The 17582-nt window shown below is 61.9% G+C and overlaps 1 protein-coding gene and 1 long non-coding RNA gene across 4 annotated transcripts; one reads left to right on the top strand and one right to left on the bottom strand.

The window, feature by feature from the left end:
- Positions 1-319: 319 nt before the first annotated feature.
- On the top strand, positions 320-4337 carry Adra2b (adrenoceptor alpha 2B). 2 transcript variants are annotated; one of them, XM_078028475.1, is made up of 2 exons: positions 320-2170; positions 2342-4337. In XM_078028475.1, exons 1-2 carry the CDS (start codon positions 1148-1150, stop codon positions 2495-2497), a joined length of 1179 nt encoding a protein of 392 aa, XP_077884601.1. In that variant the 5' UTR covers positions 320-1147; the 3' UTR covers positions 2498-4337. The 2 variants fall into 2 exon arrangements, with proteins under 2 accessions (XP_077884601.1, XP_077884600.1); XM_078028474.1 differs by having other exon boundaries at positions 321-2493; positions 2915-4337.
- Positions 4338-5705: 1368 nt separating this feature from the next.
- Positions 5706-14518, bottom strand: LOC144369256 (uncharacterized). 2 transcript variants are annotated; one of them, XR_013428726.1, is made up of 5 exons: positions 13889-14518; positions 13080-13798; positions 10400-12990; positions 9322-9473; positions 5706-9025 (listed from the first exon to the last, which is right to left on the bottom strand). It is a non-coding gene; the product is annotated as an uncharacterized LOC144369256 (long non-coding RNA). The 2 variants fall into 2 exon arrangements; XR_013428727.1 differs by having other exon boundaries at positions 5706-7783.
- Between the last annotated feature and the right edge of the window lie 3064 nt (positions 14519-17582).

Here is a 17582-nt window from a genome sequence, read left to right as displayed (position 1 = left end):
CAAAGTGAAGCAGCAACAGGAAAACTGAGATCGTAAACCCCAGGCTGAACAGCCGCTTCCCACTTGGGCTGGGCCTTTTCAGCGCCTCCAGGAGCGCGGACTGTCCCAGCACGCGGGCGGCAGCAGGGGGCGCTCGCAACCCGGAGACGCTCGCCTCGGACTCTGCAGGTCCCTGGAGTCCAGTCAGGGCGGAGCGAGGGATTCGGGACAGTCTCCCCGCTCCCACCCCCTCTCCGCTGGGTTGCCCCATGGCTAGGGTGGGGTTAGTTATGCTCCAGCGCCCCAACACTCCCCCACGCTCTCCTTTGGGCTTATTGGGCGACAGGAGGGGAGACCAGCTCGCACCCTCCGCCCTTGATCTGGCTGCTCGGGTCCCAGCCTCGCAGTCTCCTTCCCAGTGCTCGGCCTCCTAGGTCCCCGCAGGTGCCGACCCTTCCTCTTCGGCACTCATCCTTCCCAGAGTCCCGAAGGTCCCAGACGCTGGGCCCCTCTGACCTCCCTCCGCGTGGCGGCCGAGAGGAAAAGGGGTCGGGGCGCCAGGCGGAGGCCAGGGTGCGGGGAGGCAGCGCAGGACTCGTCCGCCCCCGTGCAAAGCGCATCTTCCACCCACCCTCCTCCGCCCGCCCGCCCCGCCCCTCCTCCCGCTCCCGCCTCCAGTCTCCTCCTCCTCCCGCGGCTCCCGCGGCTCCCGCCCTCCTCCCCACTCCCCTGCCGCGGCGGGTGCCTGCAGGCGCGGCTCCGGGCGAGAGCCGGCAGCGGAGCCAGCTCCTCGCTCTTCGCCTCCTCCCAGGACCGCCGAGCACACCCAGTCGGGTCTTCCAGGCTCCGCGCCCCGCGGTGCATCCGGCCACCCTGCGGTGCGGCAGCGCTACTTTCCTGCAGTCTCGGGCGGGACGGGGACGACCGCGGGACAACTTGGAAAACTTCTCTGGGGCAGACGGCAGGGACGCTGGGCGCTGGTGGAAGAGGATGTAGGAGGGCGGTGGCTGGCCCCGGGTGTCCCCGGACCTCCTAGGCACCGTTCGTCCGGGCCATGGGGCTCCAGCGCCTTCAGCGTCGCCGGGGGGACCATCCCTTCGCCTAACCGAGCCGGGGTGGTGCTCTCTGCCGCCGTGCGTCCGCCTGGAGAGCAGCGGTGCCACTGGCCATGTCCGGCCCCACCATGGACCACCAGGAGCCCTATTCGGTGCAGGCTACAGCTGCCATCGCGGCAGCCATCACCTTCCTCATCCTCTTCACCATTTTCGGCAACGCGCTGGTCATCCTGGCCGTGTTGACCAGCCGCTCGCTGCGCGCACCGCAAAACCTATTCTTGGTGTCCCTGGCTGCTGCTGACATCCTCGTGGCCACGCTCATCATCCCTTTCTCGCTGGCCAACGAGCTGCTGGGCTACTGGTACTTTCGGCGCACATGGTGCGAGGTGTACCTGGCGCTCGACGTGCTCTTCTGTACCTCGTCCATCGTGCACCTGTGCGCCATCAGCCTGGACCGCTACTGGGCGGTGAGCCGCGCGCTGGAGTACAACTCGAAGCGCACACCGCGCCGCATCAAGTGCATTATCCTTACCGTGTGGCTCATCGCAGCCGTCATCTCGCTGCCGCCCCTCATCTACAAGGGCGACCAGGGCCCCCAGCCCCACGGGCGCCCCCAGTGCAAGCTCAACCAAGAGGCCTGGTACATCTTAGCCTCCAGCATCGGCTCTTTCTTTGCGCCCTGCCTCATCATGATCCTTGTCTACCTACGCATCTACCTGATTGCCAAACGCAGCCACCGCAGAGGGCCAGGGGCCAAAGGCGGGCCAGGCCCTGGTGAGGCGAAGCCGTCTGGTCCTGTCGCTGGGGGCACTTCAGCCTCGGCCAAGGTGCCAACCCTGGCCTCTCCTCTGTCTTCTACTGGAGAGGCCAATGGACACCCCAAGCCCACTGGGGAGAAAGAGGAAGGAGAGGCCCCTGAAGAGCCTGGGAGCAGGGCCTTGCCCCCCAGCTGGACTGCCCTCCCCAAGGCAGACCAGAGCCAGAAGAGGGACCTTTGTGGGGCATCTCCAGAGGAGGACGCTGAAGAGGAGGAAGAGTGTGACCCTCAGTCAGTGCCAGCATCTTCTGCCTCCGTTTGCAGTCCCCCCTTGCAGAAGCCACAGGGTTCCCGGGTGCTGGCCACCCTACGTGGACAGGTGCTCCTGGGCAGGGGTGCGGGTGCCATGGGTGGGCAGTGGTGGCGACGGCGGGCGCAGCTGACCCGGGAGAAGCGGTTCACGTTCGTGCTGGCCGTGGTCATCGGGGTCTTCGTGCTCTGCTGGTTCCCCTTCTTCTTCAGCTATAGCCTGGGTGCCATCTGCCCACAGCACTGCAAGGTGCCCCACGGCCTCTTCCAGTTCTTCTTCTGGATTGGCTACTGTAACAGCTCCCTGAACCCTGTCATCTACACCATCTTCAACCAGGACTTTCGTCGTGCCTTCCGCAGGATCCTTTGCCGCCAGTGGACCCAGACGGCCTGGTGAGCTGCCTGCCACTGCCCGTGTGGGGTGGGTGCCAGCGCCACCCTGTCTCTTGCCCTCCTTTATGTGGCTGTCTCCCTGGGGCCCTCTGGTCCCTGCGCAGTTCCTACGGGTTTCATCCTAGGAGTCCCCTTGGAGGGGAGGGGGACGGGCAGAGGTGCGGTTGAGAGGGTCCATCTGAGGCACCCCCTGGCTGGCTTTGCTGGGGGGACCTCTTCTCCATCCCCTGCCCGGGCACAGGCAGATGGGTGAAGCCCGGACCTTCCTGAACGTGGCAGAGACCAGGTCAGAGTAGAGCACCTCTGTGCCGGGCCCCTGCAGGCTGATGGATGGGCTGCCCTTTCTTGAGGACCCTGGATGCCTTGGCAGGTCCTTCACTTGGGGTGTTTTTGTTGCTTTCTCACCCCCTGATCCCCAAAGAGCAGGAAGTCCACCTTCCACTTCCCCCAGGAGGGCCTGATGCTGAGGCTGATGAAGAAGTCAAGTCTGTTCACCCACATGGGCACCATGGTCCTCCCTGGTGCTGGGATGGGGTTCTGGGATGGCATTCTCTGGGCCCATCTCTCCCCCTTGCCTCTGCTTTTGGATCTGTGGCTCCTTTAAAGGCCAGACCCGTGCCTTGGCTTCCCCACCCGACCCTCCTTTGGGAGGCAGGTAGGCACGTGGATGCCTCTGTGGGGAGGCTTGGAGGCCGGGCCTCTGCCTCATGGGAGATCCCCGATCACTGGCACTCACCCCTGCAAAACGCAGGGTGACAATAACTCGCCGCCCACTTGCTGCCGGAGTTGAAAGGCTTTGCAGAAAGCTCCGTGCTCCGCGGGGAACATGCTAGAGAACCGTCAAATGTGATTATCCGGTGATGTGAAAGCCCCTTTCCTCTGTGCTTACCGCCACCCGAGTTCCTGTAGACTTTTGTTCTGTCCCCGGGGTGTGTGAATTCCTACCCCAAACTGGAAGCAGAGAGCAGCTCACAGTACTGCTATTTGAAGTCACAGGATTTCTTTGAGAACGTGTTCTTGGGCCCACAAAGGTTTGAGTTATTATGCCGGTGACAGCTTCTTGATGTGTCACCTGCAACACCAAGAGGATTTGCACGGCTTGGCTCCCACCCCAGGAGGGAATAAGTCTTTTGTCATCAAACAGGCAAATTTCCCCCCAAAGATGGCTAAAAATATCCACGCCATGGAAGCAGTCTGAGCTGAGAGCCCAAGGAGGAAGGCAGAGCCCCCAGTGGGTGCGGAGGCCGGAGCAGGCAGCGAGGCCCTGAGGACGGCTGGGGGAGCCCCAGGCTGCCGTGCGTGGACAGGTTTCTGACCTCCAGCTGGGCTCCTGTGGCGCGTAACTCACCCCATGCCTTACTGATGGAGAACCGGGCAGCCACGCTGCCCTGGGCTGAGGGCCTGTCCCTCTTGGTCCTCTCCTCCACCCGAGATCCTGTGCCCAGAACAGTCTCTAAAGTGCAGTGCCCCGTCTTCCCCAAGGGCTGCCTGGCGTGTGGCCTGCCAGCGTGGGGGTTGGGGTGGGCTGAGTGGCACAGGTTGTTGGCACTCTGACGAACCTGCCAGATCCGGAAGGTGCCGCAGAGGTTTTTGGGGGAGAATGGCGGGGACCAAAAAGACCCGAGCTTGGTCTTTGGCCAGTTGCAGCTGTGAGGCCAGGACATGGGCTTGGGGTGTGGCTGGTGGGCTGGGCCCAGGGGAGGGACTGACATGTGACCATCTGCTGGCCCATCTTTTGTGTGCTGCATGGGACCCCTGGTAATGTGGCCTGTGGCCCTCTTGTGACATGCAGGCATTTTTAAAAAGTCGGAGCTATTTTATCAATAAAGGATATTTTGTAATAAGCCAGCAGTGTCATCATTGTCCCAGGGACGTCACACTCCGGGTGTTAGCCCAAGGAACTGGGGCTCTCTTCCAGGGCCACCGTGCTCTCCTCCCCCGCCCGCCCTCCAACACCTGCCTGTCACAGCCTTCCTCATCGTCACCAGCAATGGGGTGACGTGGCTGCCTGGAAGGGAGAGGAAGGAGGCTCCCCAGAAGAGGGGGCCTTGGGTGGGGTCCTGGGTGAGGAGCAGGGGTCCACCGAGAGGCAAGGTAGGAAGTGTGGGGTTGGCTAGATGAGTGGCAGGGTTGGAGAGACAGCCCCAACCTGGACAGGGTAGGAGGAACAGAGGGAGGGGGAGAGGAAGGCCATCCACTCCCCCCCCGGGACTGGACCCCAGGACACTTACACAGCCTTTTTTTTTTTTTTTTCAGTTGTTGATGGACCTTTTCAAAATTTATTTATGTGCAGTGCTGAGGCCTGAACCCAGTGTCTCAGACATGCTGGGCAGGTGCTCTACCACGGAGCCCTGGCCCCAGCCCCTCCCCAGCCCTTTATAGAGACAGGGTCTTGCTGAGTTACTCAGGGCCTCGCTAAGTTGCTGAGGCTGGCTTTGAACTCACAATCCTCCTGCCTCAGCCTCCGGAGCCTCTGGGAGGACAGGCATGCACCCCCGCGCCTGGCCAGGAAGGCCATTTTAAGCCGCTCTCTGCAGCAAGGGGTAGGAGCAGGGGATGGAGCTGCTTCCCTTCCGCTGTCCCCTGCTAAGACTCAGCCCCACCCTCGGAGCTGGAAGGCCTGCTGAGGTCATTCCCTGACGGACACAGGAGGTCCTCATGCTGTCCCGTGAGTGGGAGTGAGAGTCAGTCCTTAGGCCTTAGGGAGGGCAGCCTCAGGGCCCGGACCGGACTGGTCTGGCTCCATGAGCAGGGGAGGTGACAGCAAGCTGCTACAAGGACACCATGGGCAAGGGGACACCCGTGGCAGACCCCGGGGAGAGAGACCAGGGGATGGGCCGTGAGGCCAGCGTCTGAGGTGTAGGGGCCACGCCTCTGCTAGGAATGACCAGCGGGGACCCCAGTGTGCCCACCACCCTGGGTGGATATGAGCTTTGCTGAGGTCTAACAATAAAGACCTGCCCTGCCCGCTCCCAGCTCCTTCCAGGGGCCAGGGCGCCCTGTGCCGAGGCCTGAGGCCACATACAGCAGAACGTCTCAGTCTGTCTTAGGTCAGCCCAGCTCCTCTGCTGTGCCTTGGCTGAAGGGGTAGGTCCTGGGGCTTGGGTGTAGCTCCCTGTCCCACTCTGGGCAGGAGCAGCAGGTCAGCCTTGCTGGAACAGGACTGAGTGAAGCCCATTCTGAATACACTGTCGCATTGAATCCTCAAAACCTTGCTGGAGTGGTCATTTTTATAAAAGAAGAAGCTGAGGTTCAAGGTCACCCAGATGGGTCATGGAACCATAAAACTGTAAAGTTCAGGTCCAGAAAAATTGTGGTTCCATCTCGTGAGTAGCTCTCGTTCAGTGACATCTTCTGTCTGGAGGTCCTGAGACTCTATTAGGCTGGGGTCAGTAGGCAGCAGTGCTGTGATCGATTGCTCATGTCTGTGCTGGCCACAGCCGGTGTAAGCTATGGTATGTGTGTCTCAGGTTTTCCATTTCTGAAAGCTAAGCGCAATCCATGAATTTCATTGAAGAAGAGATGGATCCCAGAGACAAAGGATGTGCCTCAGGTGGCCTCACACAGGCACATGGTGGCAGGACTGGATCTAGAATCCTGGTGGCCCAGCATACTGCACCTTCTTACTGAAGGAAATGAATTGCACCCAGACTCAAGCAATAACCTTCCTGCATTCAGGAAACTTCTGCTGGCAGCCTGCTTATGTCAGGTCCTGGTCTAGTCTTATTCTCATTTTGCTGCTTTATTCAGTTCTCAGATGAGGAAGGTGGGGGGCAGAATCCCAGAGACTGTCCAGAGTCACACAGCTAATAACGGTTGCAGGAAAAGCTGGATCAAGGAACGTGGGTTCCCAGTGTGGCTTTCCCTCCTCTCATGCCGCATTCCTGCAATTCTCTGTTAGTAAGACCTGCTCTTGATTCCACCCTCAGCCCATCTGAAGGTGACTGGATTGATGAAGTGGGCCCAGAGTGACAGAGATGGGGAAGTGGGGTGGGGACAGCCCTTTCTTCCTAGGGACCAATCCTGCCAAACACGGAAGAGATGAGGGCAGGGAGCCTTGGTAGTTCACCAGATGGCAGTGAGATGCCTTGGTTGGCACATTGACCTTCTATAGATCCCTTTCTTAATAAGCTGTCCCTGAGGGATGTGGAGGAGCATGCCTATAATCTCAGTGAATCGGGAGGCTGAGGCAGGAGGATCACATGTTCAGGGCCAGCCTCAGCAACTTAGCGATACCCTAAGCAACTTAGTAAAACAAGGTCTCATCTTTTTTTTTAATGGGGCTGGTGATGTATTTCAATGCAAGGTGTCCCTATATTCAATTCCTGGGATCAGGAAAAAAAAAATCATCCCTGATAAAAAGGCAGCCCTAGCATGCGCGCGCACGCACACACACATTGAAAAAAAAAAGAGGGAGGGAGTAGAGACCCTCCAGCCACCCCTGCTTTGGGAGAATCACAGTTCACAAGGGATACGCTTCAGTCCCTGCTTCAAGACAGCTACTGAGAAATTGGGGATCTCTGAGAATTTCTCTTTGGAGCATTTGGTGTGAGAAGCTCTTGACCGTCCACTCAGAAGGTACTGGACACAGAGAGCCTGCTCCAGAGACCCGCCGTGGAGGACAGCTGGGTAGCCAAGCTCCTGCCGGCTCCTGTTCCTCGGCATGATCTCATGTGTGTACATATATATACACAGTGTGTGTGTGTGTGTACATATATATATATATATATATATATATATATATATATATATACAGTGTGCGTACCTGCATGCATTGCAGGTGCTGGACCTGGATTGGGACCCTGCCTACCCAGCTCCACCCGTGAACAGGGCTCCTCGTGGCTGGGGAAGGGGCGTCTGCCCGGCTGCAGTTGGTACCAGCCACCTCTGTTTTCTGGCCCCCCGGCCAGCCATTCTGCTCTTGGGGCCTGGTGGCTGTAGGTGGCAGAGCTGGCCGGGACTGCTCTGCCCCTGGGAATCACAGTAGGTGGGGACCCCAGGGTTCGGGTCCTGCCTCTGCCACGACTGTTGGGCTGGCCCTGGTCAGGACTTGGTCCCTCCCTGGGCCTCAGTGTCCTTGCCTGCCCATGGAGGATGGTCCCCTGGGGTCCCCAGCATGGACCCCCTCTCTCCTCTTCCCACTGTGCCCGTCCCTATGGAGTCCCTACAGACATGGAGCTTCCTGGAGCTCCCCAGCTGTCCTCAGAGGCAGGTTCTTGGGCAGGACAGAGCTGTACCTCGGTGCAGAATCGGGCACCAAGTCTGGAGTGACCGGTCTCTTTGGGGCCTTCTGAGACATGCAGTGGGGAGAGAAGAAGGTCAGCGCTGGGGTCTTAGGGCCTAGTGGTGTGACTGTCATTCCCGTTTGGGGCCAGGAAACAAGCCGAGGTCATTGAATCCAGCCGTGCACCCAGCCCGACCTCGTCCCAGCTGGGTGGCTCAGACGCCCCTCTGCCTCTGGGTGCTGCCGGGTCTTTCCTGTGGAGGCCCCGTGTGGTCCTGGGAGAGCTCCCTGGAGGCTGATGCCCAGGCTGGGGAGGCCAGGCTCCAGCCTTCTTGCTCCAGCTTTGCCGCCAGCAGGGGAGGCGGGGTGGGGGTGCTGCCTGGCTAAAATTAGACCACGGGATTCTTGGGTGCACAACCGTGGGGCCTTCCATCCGCCTGGGGAGGCTGCTGTCCGGAGGGAGCCTGGAGTCCCAGCTCCCACCCTGGCCTGGCCCTGGCCGGGGCTCCTCCCTTGGCTGGGCCTTGGAGCCCTCCGTCGATGAGCGGTGACTTCCACCGAGGCCCCTGCGGCAGCCCCGCACCCTGGGCTGCAGCTCCCCCTCTTCCCTCCTCCTGGCCCTTCCCACTTCCGTCCTGGGTGACTGCTCCCCCTCCTCTGAGTCCCCCACTGCCTCCTGTGGCCCCTCTGGCTTCTGTCCCACCCAGGGCTTGGATCTTCACAGGCCCCAGAGGCTCGTGGCCTAGTGGTGGCCGTGAGGGGACCGGAACCGGCTGGAGATGGAAAAAGAGCCTTCCTCCCGGAAAGTCGGGCTATTTCTGTCCTTGGTGCAGCCCTGGGGGGGGGGGGGCAGCTCCGGGCAGGGCAGGTGGGGGAGGTGCCGGGCCAGGCCCGGGTGTGAGGGTCCTGGCCTTGACTTCCCCAGGGAGGGGACAGGCCCCTTTGGAGCTGAAGGCTGGGTCCCTCCATCTCAGAGCTGCCATTCTCCGATGGCAGGGGCTCCCCCACCCGGCCCACCCCTCCACTCCCCAGGGCCACGTCAAGAGGGGAGAGGGCTGGGCTGAGGCCTGGGGGGACCCAGGTGTCCCTTTCCTACCCAACCCAGCTGCAGCTGTGCGGGAGGGAGCGTGAGAGGCTGCTGGGCCGGGGCCTGGAGTCCCTGGACGCTGGGGGGAGGGGCGGCAAGGGCGGAGCCCGGGGTTCCCCCAGGGTGACCACAGAGTCAGCTCCAGCTGCAGGTCCAGGCTGTGGCCCCCTTTCCTCTGCTGGCCTGGCAGCTGGCATCAGAGTGGGCACCCAGCTAGCAGCCTGCGAAGGATCCCTGAGCTGTATCACAAGCTCTGGTGGCCGTCCCAGCGGGGCCACCAAATTTCTGGGTAACCCGGGGCGAATCCTTCACCTCTCTGGGCTTCAAGGTCAGGTGAAGCCGTGGGACCGGCTTCAAATAATGTCCTGGTTGCTGGCCCAGGAGCCACCGAGCAGGAGGAGGGAGGGGTAACTGAGGTCCCCTGCCCTGTCCGCCCGGCTGCCACCCCCTCCAGGCCCCTCCCCTGTCCTCCCTGCGCCCACTCAGCCTCCAGACCCCAGGAACATGCTTCAGTCACCTCCCGGTCCTGCCTTGGGCACACGTGTCCCTGGGTGGCCGAGCTGCAAAAGGGCGATCCTGGAGGGTGTCACCAGGGCCGGTGGGAACTGGAGGGACAAGGAGAGGCCACTTTCCTGGGTTTGATGTTGTGTCTACAGCGAGTCTGGGAAGCTGGGGGACAGAGAGGAGGAAGTGAAACCCTGGAGGGCAGGGAGGGGAGGTGGGCTCCGGGAAGCCATGCTCCCCCGGCGCCCTGGCTGGGAACGACCTGTGTGACCCCAGCCTTGGCCACCGAGGGGCCAGTGCGGCAGGGCCGTGACGTGTGCCCGGGGGCCTCCCCGGAGAGGGTGGCCCAAGCCAGCAGGGACGTGGCAGCCTCGCCCCAGGGGCCATGTTGGATCGGTGAGTTTTCCAGCAACGTGGGGACCGGCTTGGCATTAGTCACCCAAGGCTGGGGACCATGGGCTCTGGGGACATGCTCTGATGGGGGTTTTGCATTTTCCGTTTTGTTTTGTTTTCTCTGTAGTTTCCTAGAGAAATTCTGCTGGGAGATTCCATCTGGTCTTGGCTGAGTTAGAAACCGGGGAACCATCCCACAGATCCAAGGGAAGCACAGAACCTGGAGGGGTGGGAGGGTCCAGCCCTGAGAGTGCAGGTAGAGATGGGGCTGGACAGAGGTGACAGGAAGAGAAAGGGCATAATGGGGGTCATCCTGGTGGTAGTAGGAAAAGAACCCTGGCTCAGGAGCTGGGCCAGTCTGCCCAGCCTCTGCTTATTGGCTGTGTCGCCTCACACCAACTGCTCAACCTTTCTGAGCTCCATTTCCTGACCTTTAAAGTGGGATAACATTGGTTACTTTAAGACTGGACAGGGTTGGGAGGTAGCGATGACGGATTAGATGTCCCCAGGAGTGTGAGAGATTGGTATCGGTACATGGCAAGGCCGTTGTGACTACTCTGGAACCTCTGGTTCTTTCTAAGATGAGCTGACTCAGTCTCTGGTTCTAGATGTCCCCTGACACCGTTCAGTGGCCTGAGATGAGGAGAGTGGACTCCATGGCCTGGAAGATGGCTCTGTTCTAGGCCTACTCTACCCACCTTCCCGTGCTCCATACTTCTCTGGGCTCGAAGCCTCTGGGGAGCTGCAGCAGGTTCTCTCCCTGTTCAGCTGGGCAGGAAGGTTCTCAGGCGAACGTGTCAGATCGCTGCCTCCATATCCTCCTATCCCCGTGCCCATGACAGACATCAACAATGGATCCCAGAGCGCTCTCCATGAGCAGAGGGGGCTGCAGCGAGCTCAGGCAGGCCTTTGTAAATGGCTGCTGGCCTGAGGTGAGACCACTTTGCCCCTTGGTTCTGGGCAGAGTCCCAGCCCTGTCTGGTGGGTAGGGGACAGAGCTGTCCATTGCGGTGTGATGTGAGCAAAGCCATGGCGGGCAGTAAAGAGGGTCACCTGTTGACTCCAGGGTTCTTGCACGGCTGTGTTGGGAGTCTGGGGAGAGCCCCAAATCTGGGCACAGCTGGCGAGCAGAGGTTTGGGCCAGGTCCAGGCTGGCATCCTGGCAGGTAGGGGTGGGGGCTCCTGGGGCTGGCAGGCCTTGGCCCGGGCCAGAGATGGGCAGGAGGGTGGGGAGCAAGGGTGGTAGGAGGGAAGGGTGGTTCAGAGTCACCCCACCCACACGTGGACCAGCCTCTGCGGCTGGTGCCTCCGTCCCCAGGCTGAGGGTGGCCCTTGTCACTCCCTGGGTTCCAGGTGGGCGTCCAGGTGTCCGTGTGTCTCCTTCTCCGTGTGTCCCCGTCTGACAGCACCTGGCAGGTGGTGAGCCTGTGAGCGCCGTCTCTGCGGGGGCCAGGATGTTCCCAGGAAGTGTCGCGAGGTGCAGAAAGCCACATCTACAACTGTCCCCAGGGAGGGGACTGTTGAAGCTCCAGTCCCGATGTGAGGGAGAACAGATGTCACACATTTCCTGAGCCACCCTGGGGGGGGGGACAAGCAGCTGAGTCGCACAGCGCAGCTCTGGTGTGGCCGAGTGGGGGTGCAGTTTGGGGCTGGAGGGGTGTAGCTGGGACCCTGGAGGGGGCCGGTGTCCTCTGCCCCTGGGCTCCTCTGGCCTGACACAGGTGGACAGTAGGTCCAGGAGGAGCCATTTGGAGGGCTCCATGTTGAACCTGCCTGGACCCCTGGGTCCCTTCCTGCCCCAGGTCTCCAGTGGCTGAGCTTGGTGGCTGGCTCCACGGGCCCAGCAGGAGCCAGGCGTCCAGCAGTGAGGACAGACGGGCAGCACCCAGGTTATGGAGCACGGAGGGTGGCACCTGGGGAGGCGGCCCGCCAGGCACTGAGCGGGGTGGGCCTGGGCCAGGCAGGAAGAAGGGGCTGCTGGGGGTGCCCTGCAGAGGCTGGAGGTGTCCCGGGCAGGACAGGGCCACCGTGGTGGGGGCTGGGGCATACCGTCCAGGTTGGGGGGTGGGATATGGGGACCAGCTGGTCCCGAGCGGCCTTCTGCTCCAGGCTGCCCCCAGGGACAGAGGACAGGGTAGGATGAGGCCGCCAAGGGTGGGGGGAGCTCCAGAGGTGGGTGACTAAAAATAAGTTGGGATGTCAGGGTCCCTTTGCTCCAGGAAGTGGGGAGGAGGGTGAGTGTCCGAAGCCAGCCTGGACGGGGAGGAGGACAGGCAGGAGGAGGCGTCGGGGAGGGGACAAAATCACCGCTGAAGGCGTCCAAAAAACCTGTTTGTTGGTTCTCTTCTCTGGCTGACATCTCTCGGGCGGCCGCTCCCTGGGTCTGGCCCCGTGGCCCGGCGTGTCCAGGAGCTTCCCTTCGGGCTCAGTCCCTGGGGCCCCCTCAGAGATACCGGCAGGGGAGACCGGGGTTCTGGGGGTGAAGGCACAAGGCACCAGGTGTCGGAGGCCTGCTTTGGAGCATAAGAATAACCTCCTGTGTCCAAGGTCACCTCTGGCCCTTCTCATCATCCTGCAGATGCAGAAGGTGGCCCCTGGGCAGTTTAGGGACTTGTCTTGGGTCCCATGGCTGGGGCCCTGGTGACCGTCAGACCTGGCAGCATCTCAGCCCGCAGGGCCTTGAAGGAAGGGTGGGGAGGGCTGGTGTGCGGTGGTGACAGGCCTGGGGTGGGGTGGGGGTGCCAGGGGGCTGCCACCAGGCTTCCTGACAAGGCTCAGGGGTCACCTGGGACAGGCCCGGGAGGAGCACACCGAGGAGGCAGAAGGGCCCCCCAGGCTGACCCTGGCCTGGGGGCCGCAGGAGGTGCCAGGTACCCTTGCCTAGGCCTCCGGCCTCCCCCAGCACACCCCTGGCCCCAGGCCCAGCCGGGGGCACCTAAGACCAGCGACTGATTTTCCTCCCTCCCTCCTGTCCTCCTCTCTCCGTCCTCACTCCAAAGAGCCTGTCTCAGGTGCGCCCTGACCACCTGGCCATCACGGTCCACTGGCGCCCTCTCCTCTGGGTGCCTGCCGCTGCGGGCCTGTGCCCTCTGATCACCCTGGGCCTGGGCAGCAGGAGAGTGCAGGGAGCCCCTGGGGGTGGGCCAGCCCCTCCACACCACCAAGGAGAGGCCTTGTCCAGGGGGTCCCTTGAGGGGGTCCGGGGCTGAGGGGCCACTCTCAGGTCCAGGGCTGAGGGGCCCACTCTGCATGGCCCTCGGCCCCTGGCTCCTCTTCCTGTTTCATGACTCTCCTCTCGTTCAAAGTTCTAGAAGGGCTCAGAGTCCTCGCCTGGCCTCACCGGCTGCAGTTGGATTTTGCAGGAATCTCCCCCTCAGCCTCCTCCCTCAGCCTCCCCGAGCAGCCCTGCTCCTGGCCGCTCCGGAAGCCCCGGCCCTGGGTTCTGTCCGCTCCAGCAGGGCCGCCCCGCGGGCTTCTGCAGTCCTGGGGTTATTCCTTCTCCAGCTCCCTTGGCCCGACGCCGGCCAGCCAGGCCTCTGGGCTCAGGGCTGGGCCCCACGGCCTGCGAAAGGCCAGAGCCTTGTCCTCCCAGAGACCCCTCCTGCCGAGGCCGGCACCTCCTGGCCACCGTCTCCCTGGCCTGAGTGCTCTGAGAGCTGGGCGGCCCCACTGCCTCCTTGGCCTGTCCACCCCGAGGCCAATGTCCGAGAGGCTCTGAGGGTCTGAGGCCGATGGCCCAGAGGAGAGCTGTGACCGCCCCGGGCTGGTGGCTGGGGCTTGTCCAGGTGGAGGGGCAGGATCCGAGCCTTGGCCTCTGACTTCCTCAGACTCAGGAGACCCTGACCCACCCAATGTGGGCCCCCCACTGTGCAGATGAGCACCCTGACTCCCAGGATGTGGGGGGCAGGGGCACGGAGGAGTTGACAATAGAAATCTTGGGACAAAATGGCCTGAGCCTCGGTGATGTCCGTAGAGCCAGGGCCTCCCATTTTCCTCTCTTCCACAGTTGTGTTCTCTGACCCTTTTCAGCCACTGCTAGAGGGCGAGGTTTGCCAGAAGAGCCCGTCTCTTGGTCCTGGGAGTCACCTGGGGAGGGCCTGTGCAGAGCAGAGGACAGCGCGAAGATCCTGGCTGACGTGCTGTGTTACCTCAGAGAAGTTACTTGACTTCTCTGACTCTTGTATTACCATCTGTCCAAAGAGGCTGCTGCTGTACCGCACTCTGAGGGTCGTGGGGAGGGGTGCGTTGAGCTGTTGGTCGTGCCTGGGAAGGCTGCCAGCCCTGGGCCTTGGGGGTGTAAAGAGGGAGGGGAGGCAGACCTGGGGACACGGCTGTGGATCCCAAGGTCAGCCCTGGGGCGCCAGCGAGGCTGAGGCTGAGGCTGGCTCTGGGGTGGGAGGCTTCCATGACCCCCGCCCCAGGTGCAGCCCCACCGAGGCCCCGCCTCTTCCCTCCTCTTCCCTGCTCCCTCGTTGCCATGACGACATGATCTCCCGTCCTCCGATAAAAGCCCCGTGTGCCGCGGGGACGGGCGCCTCCAGCTCCGTGGAGCTCCTGACCCCGTCCCCAGCTGGCCCCTCCCTCTTGCCTCCTGTCCACTGGGTCTCCTGACGGGGTCTCTGCGCCCTCTGCCTGTCTCAGACGTGCTCTCTACCTGTCCCGCTCCCTCACCCTCCCTGTCCCTGTCCCTTCTTCCTTCTCTCTGGGTCCCCAGCCTCCCCTTTCTGGACTCCCCGTGTCACTCTCTGGCCCTGCCTCCGTCCCTGCTGGTGGGCCATGGGCTGGGCAGGGCCTCCTGCTGCCCCCAGCCCCCAGGGTGGCCTCCCCCGGCCCTGCCCCTTCCGGCCTGCCCTCCCTCCCCTCCCACCCTGCACCTCCCGTGGGCACCCACCGCCAGGGGCCTGGCCACAACTCCAGGAGGTGAGTGGCCACGGTCCATTTTCCAGTCCAGGAAATCAGGGATCAGAAGTCAGGCAGCTGCTCCAGGCCGGGAGAGGCAGGGAACCGAAATTCCACTCCACAGCCAAGGCTCACCGCCATGGTGCTATCAATAAGGGTACTACTATTAACTGAGTTCTCACTCTGCCCCAGACACTGCATTGAGGATCATCTTAGATTCATTCAGGCCACACTGCGACCTTACAAGATTGGGACCCTGAGCGTCTATTTATTTTTATCAAGGAGAGAATGAAGGTCCAGAGAGGTTAAGTAACTTTCTCAGGGTCACACTGTAGTAGGGCTGTGCCAGGATTTGAACCCAGGTCTTTCTGACTCCCTGAGCACGGCCACTACCCTCTTTCTCTCCTATGTGCAGGGGACCACAGTGGACAAGGACACAGGCTCCATGTGTACCCAAGTCCCTCCTTCTCCTGACTCCTGTCAAGCTCCCTGCAGTCTCAGCCAGAGAGAGTTTTGGGAATCAGAAGAGGAAACCCTGTGGCCCTGGGTAGCCACAGTGTCCTCTTGAGTGCCAGGCTACCAGGAGAGGCCCATGGACCTATGGCAGGTGTCTCCAGGTCACCACAGTCCCCAGGAATCGGTATGGCTTGTGCCTGGCCTCAGCTCCCAGGCTCTCAGGGGCAGCAGGACTGAGGTGTGGCGCGGAGCTCTGCAGGGGCAGGCGCATCTGCAGCCCTTCTGGCCCCACTGCTCAGTCCCCAGAGATGGGCTCCGGCCTGGAACACACTGTCCCCGAGCGCGGCTGTCGGGATGATGAAGAGGCGCGTTATTTTTAGCAACTCAGACTCATGGACAGAAGCCTCTTCAGGCCAGGGGAAGGGACCACGGGGACAAGGAGGGTGGGGACCACAGCACCAGGTCCTGCTGTGCTCCCCGGCCCTCCCTCCTCCTGCCCTGGCTCCTGAGGGCCCTGCAGGCTTGGTGGCAGGCGGAGACCCCCAGGAGGGGTCTGGGAGGTGAGCCCTGTCCCCCTGCCAGCAGCTGCAGGTCTGGGGGCTGATCAGGGCTCGTGGCCACACAGAAGGGCCAGGACCTGCTCTGTCCGGCTGCCCACCCTGGACCCCTCTCCTTCTGGGCCTTTCTGCTCCCTCGGAGGGAAGCAGCTCCTTCTCCAAGACCCTCCTCGGCCTGAACTGGACCCCGCATCCTGGTGACAGAGGGTGTCCCCCATCAGGTCCCTGCTTCTTCAGGTGCCTCCGAGCGGAGCGTGCGGCCTGCGTCCTCCCACCCCTCTGGCCCACTCCCCCAGGCCTCAGGTGGACTCTCCTGCCCTCCTGGGTCCCCAGGCGGGATGTCCTTTTAGGTCACCTCCCATCACGGCCGCCTTCTGAGGAGGCTGCTGAGCCCTGGGTGGGGAGGCCCGGGACCCGCTGCCGCCCAGCTCTGCAGCCACGGTCACAGCACCGTCCCTCCTCCTGGGCCTGGGTCACCGGGCCCCTGTGGTCAGTGGGAAACCGATGACTCCCACGTGGGTCTCTCTGGACCCCCGACTCCCTCCCGGGCCCGTGTGTCTGTCCCCTCGGCCTGGTTTGGGCTGAGAGTGCGTTTTCTCCCGGGCGAAGTCTGGCCTCCTTCCCTGCCCTGCTGTTCCCTGTGCCTGGGACGCTTGTCCCTTCAGCGTCTCGTGGATCCTTTTACCACTGAGGTCTTCTGGAAGCGTCCCCCTGGGGGGCTTCTCCCTGCCCCTGTCCACCCCAGGGCTGGGCTCCTCATCTCCACGTCACTCGCCAGGTTTGAGTTTGTGGACCAGGAGGGCACCGTGTCCCAGCTCTGGCCGGAGGGACGTGGGAGGCCGCGGAAGGGCACGCCAGCTGGCCACCGCCTTCTCCACTTCCCCTCGGACTCGATGGCCCCCAGCTAGGTCACTCCTCCCTGTCCCCTCCCGTGCTTCCTTGGTGGCAGTGAGGCTGTCCTCTCCCCTGTCAGCCTCTTGTGTTTGAGTGGAAGCTCTCTGAGGGCAGGAACCCCACCCTGTGGCCTGTGGCTCACACAGAGTGGACGCTGGCCATGGGCAGGCTCTGGTCCTGACCCGAAGCACAGAGAGGACGGGGTGAAGGAACCTCCGGGTAAGGGACTTGCCAGAGCTGGGTGAGCCTTTTAGCCACGAGACCCCGTCAAAGATGACTTCATAGGCCAGGCCGGGTGGCCCCGCCTGTAACCGCTGAGGCTGGGGAGGCTGAGGCAGGAGGATGGCAAATTCAAGGCCAGACTCAGCAACTTAGGCCCCAAGCAAAACTTAGCCAGATCCTGTTTCAAAATAAAAACTCAAGAGGGCTGGGATGTGGGCCAGTGATCGCGTGTCCCTGGGTTCAATCCCCAGGACCAAAGAAGAAAGACGATTTCACCGCTGTTAAGACTCAGCGTCTGAGGATGGTCTCAGGTTTAGGAATGCAAGAATTTGGAGGCTGTACACCTGTGTAAACACACGGAATTCTGGAAATTTACACCTATGTGAAAATTCTTTCTCTGCTCTTTCTTCCTTTCACTTACTAAAGACCAAGATGCGAACACACGTCAGCCTGCACCACACGGGACAGTATCGTCTCCATGACACCGACGTCCTCTAGAACTCTCCTGGAGGACCTGCCAGGGGTCTCTCTTTTTAGAAATACCTTCACAGAGGTTTGCTTCTTCTTCTTTTTTTTTTTTTTTCATTGTAGATTTGCTTGAAGGCAGAAAAGGCAGCACGAACAATCCCATTGATGCAAACCGTTTGGAATCAGGGTCCATGTTTTCAAGCTTTTATCTTATGAGGTACCAAGGACTGAACCCAGGGCGCTTGACCACTGAGCCACATCCCCAGCCCTCTTTATTTTTAATATTGAGACAGAGTCTCATCAAGTGGCTGAGGCTGGCCTCCAATTTGTGATCCTCCTGCCTCGGCCTCTGAAGGTGCTGGGGTTACAGGTGTGTGCCACCAAG

Source organism: Ictidomys tridecemlineatus, chromosome 12 (assembly GCF_052094955.1).
Source record: "Ictidomys tridecemlineatus isolate mIctTri1 chromosome 12, mIctTri1.hap1, whole genome shotgun sequence".
NCBI classification, from domain to species: Eukaryota; Metazoa; Chordata; class Mammalia; order Rodentia; family Sciuridae; genus Ictidomys; species Ictidomys tridecemlineatus.
The sequence above is the reverse complement of the archived record's forward strand: the minus strand, read 5'-3'. Positions and strand labels throughout refer to the sequence as shown.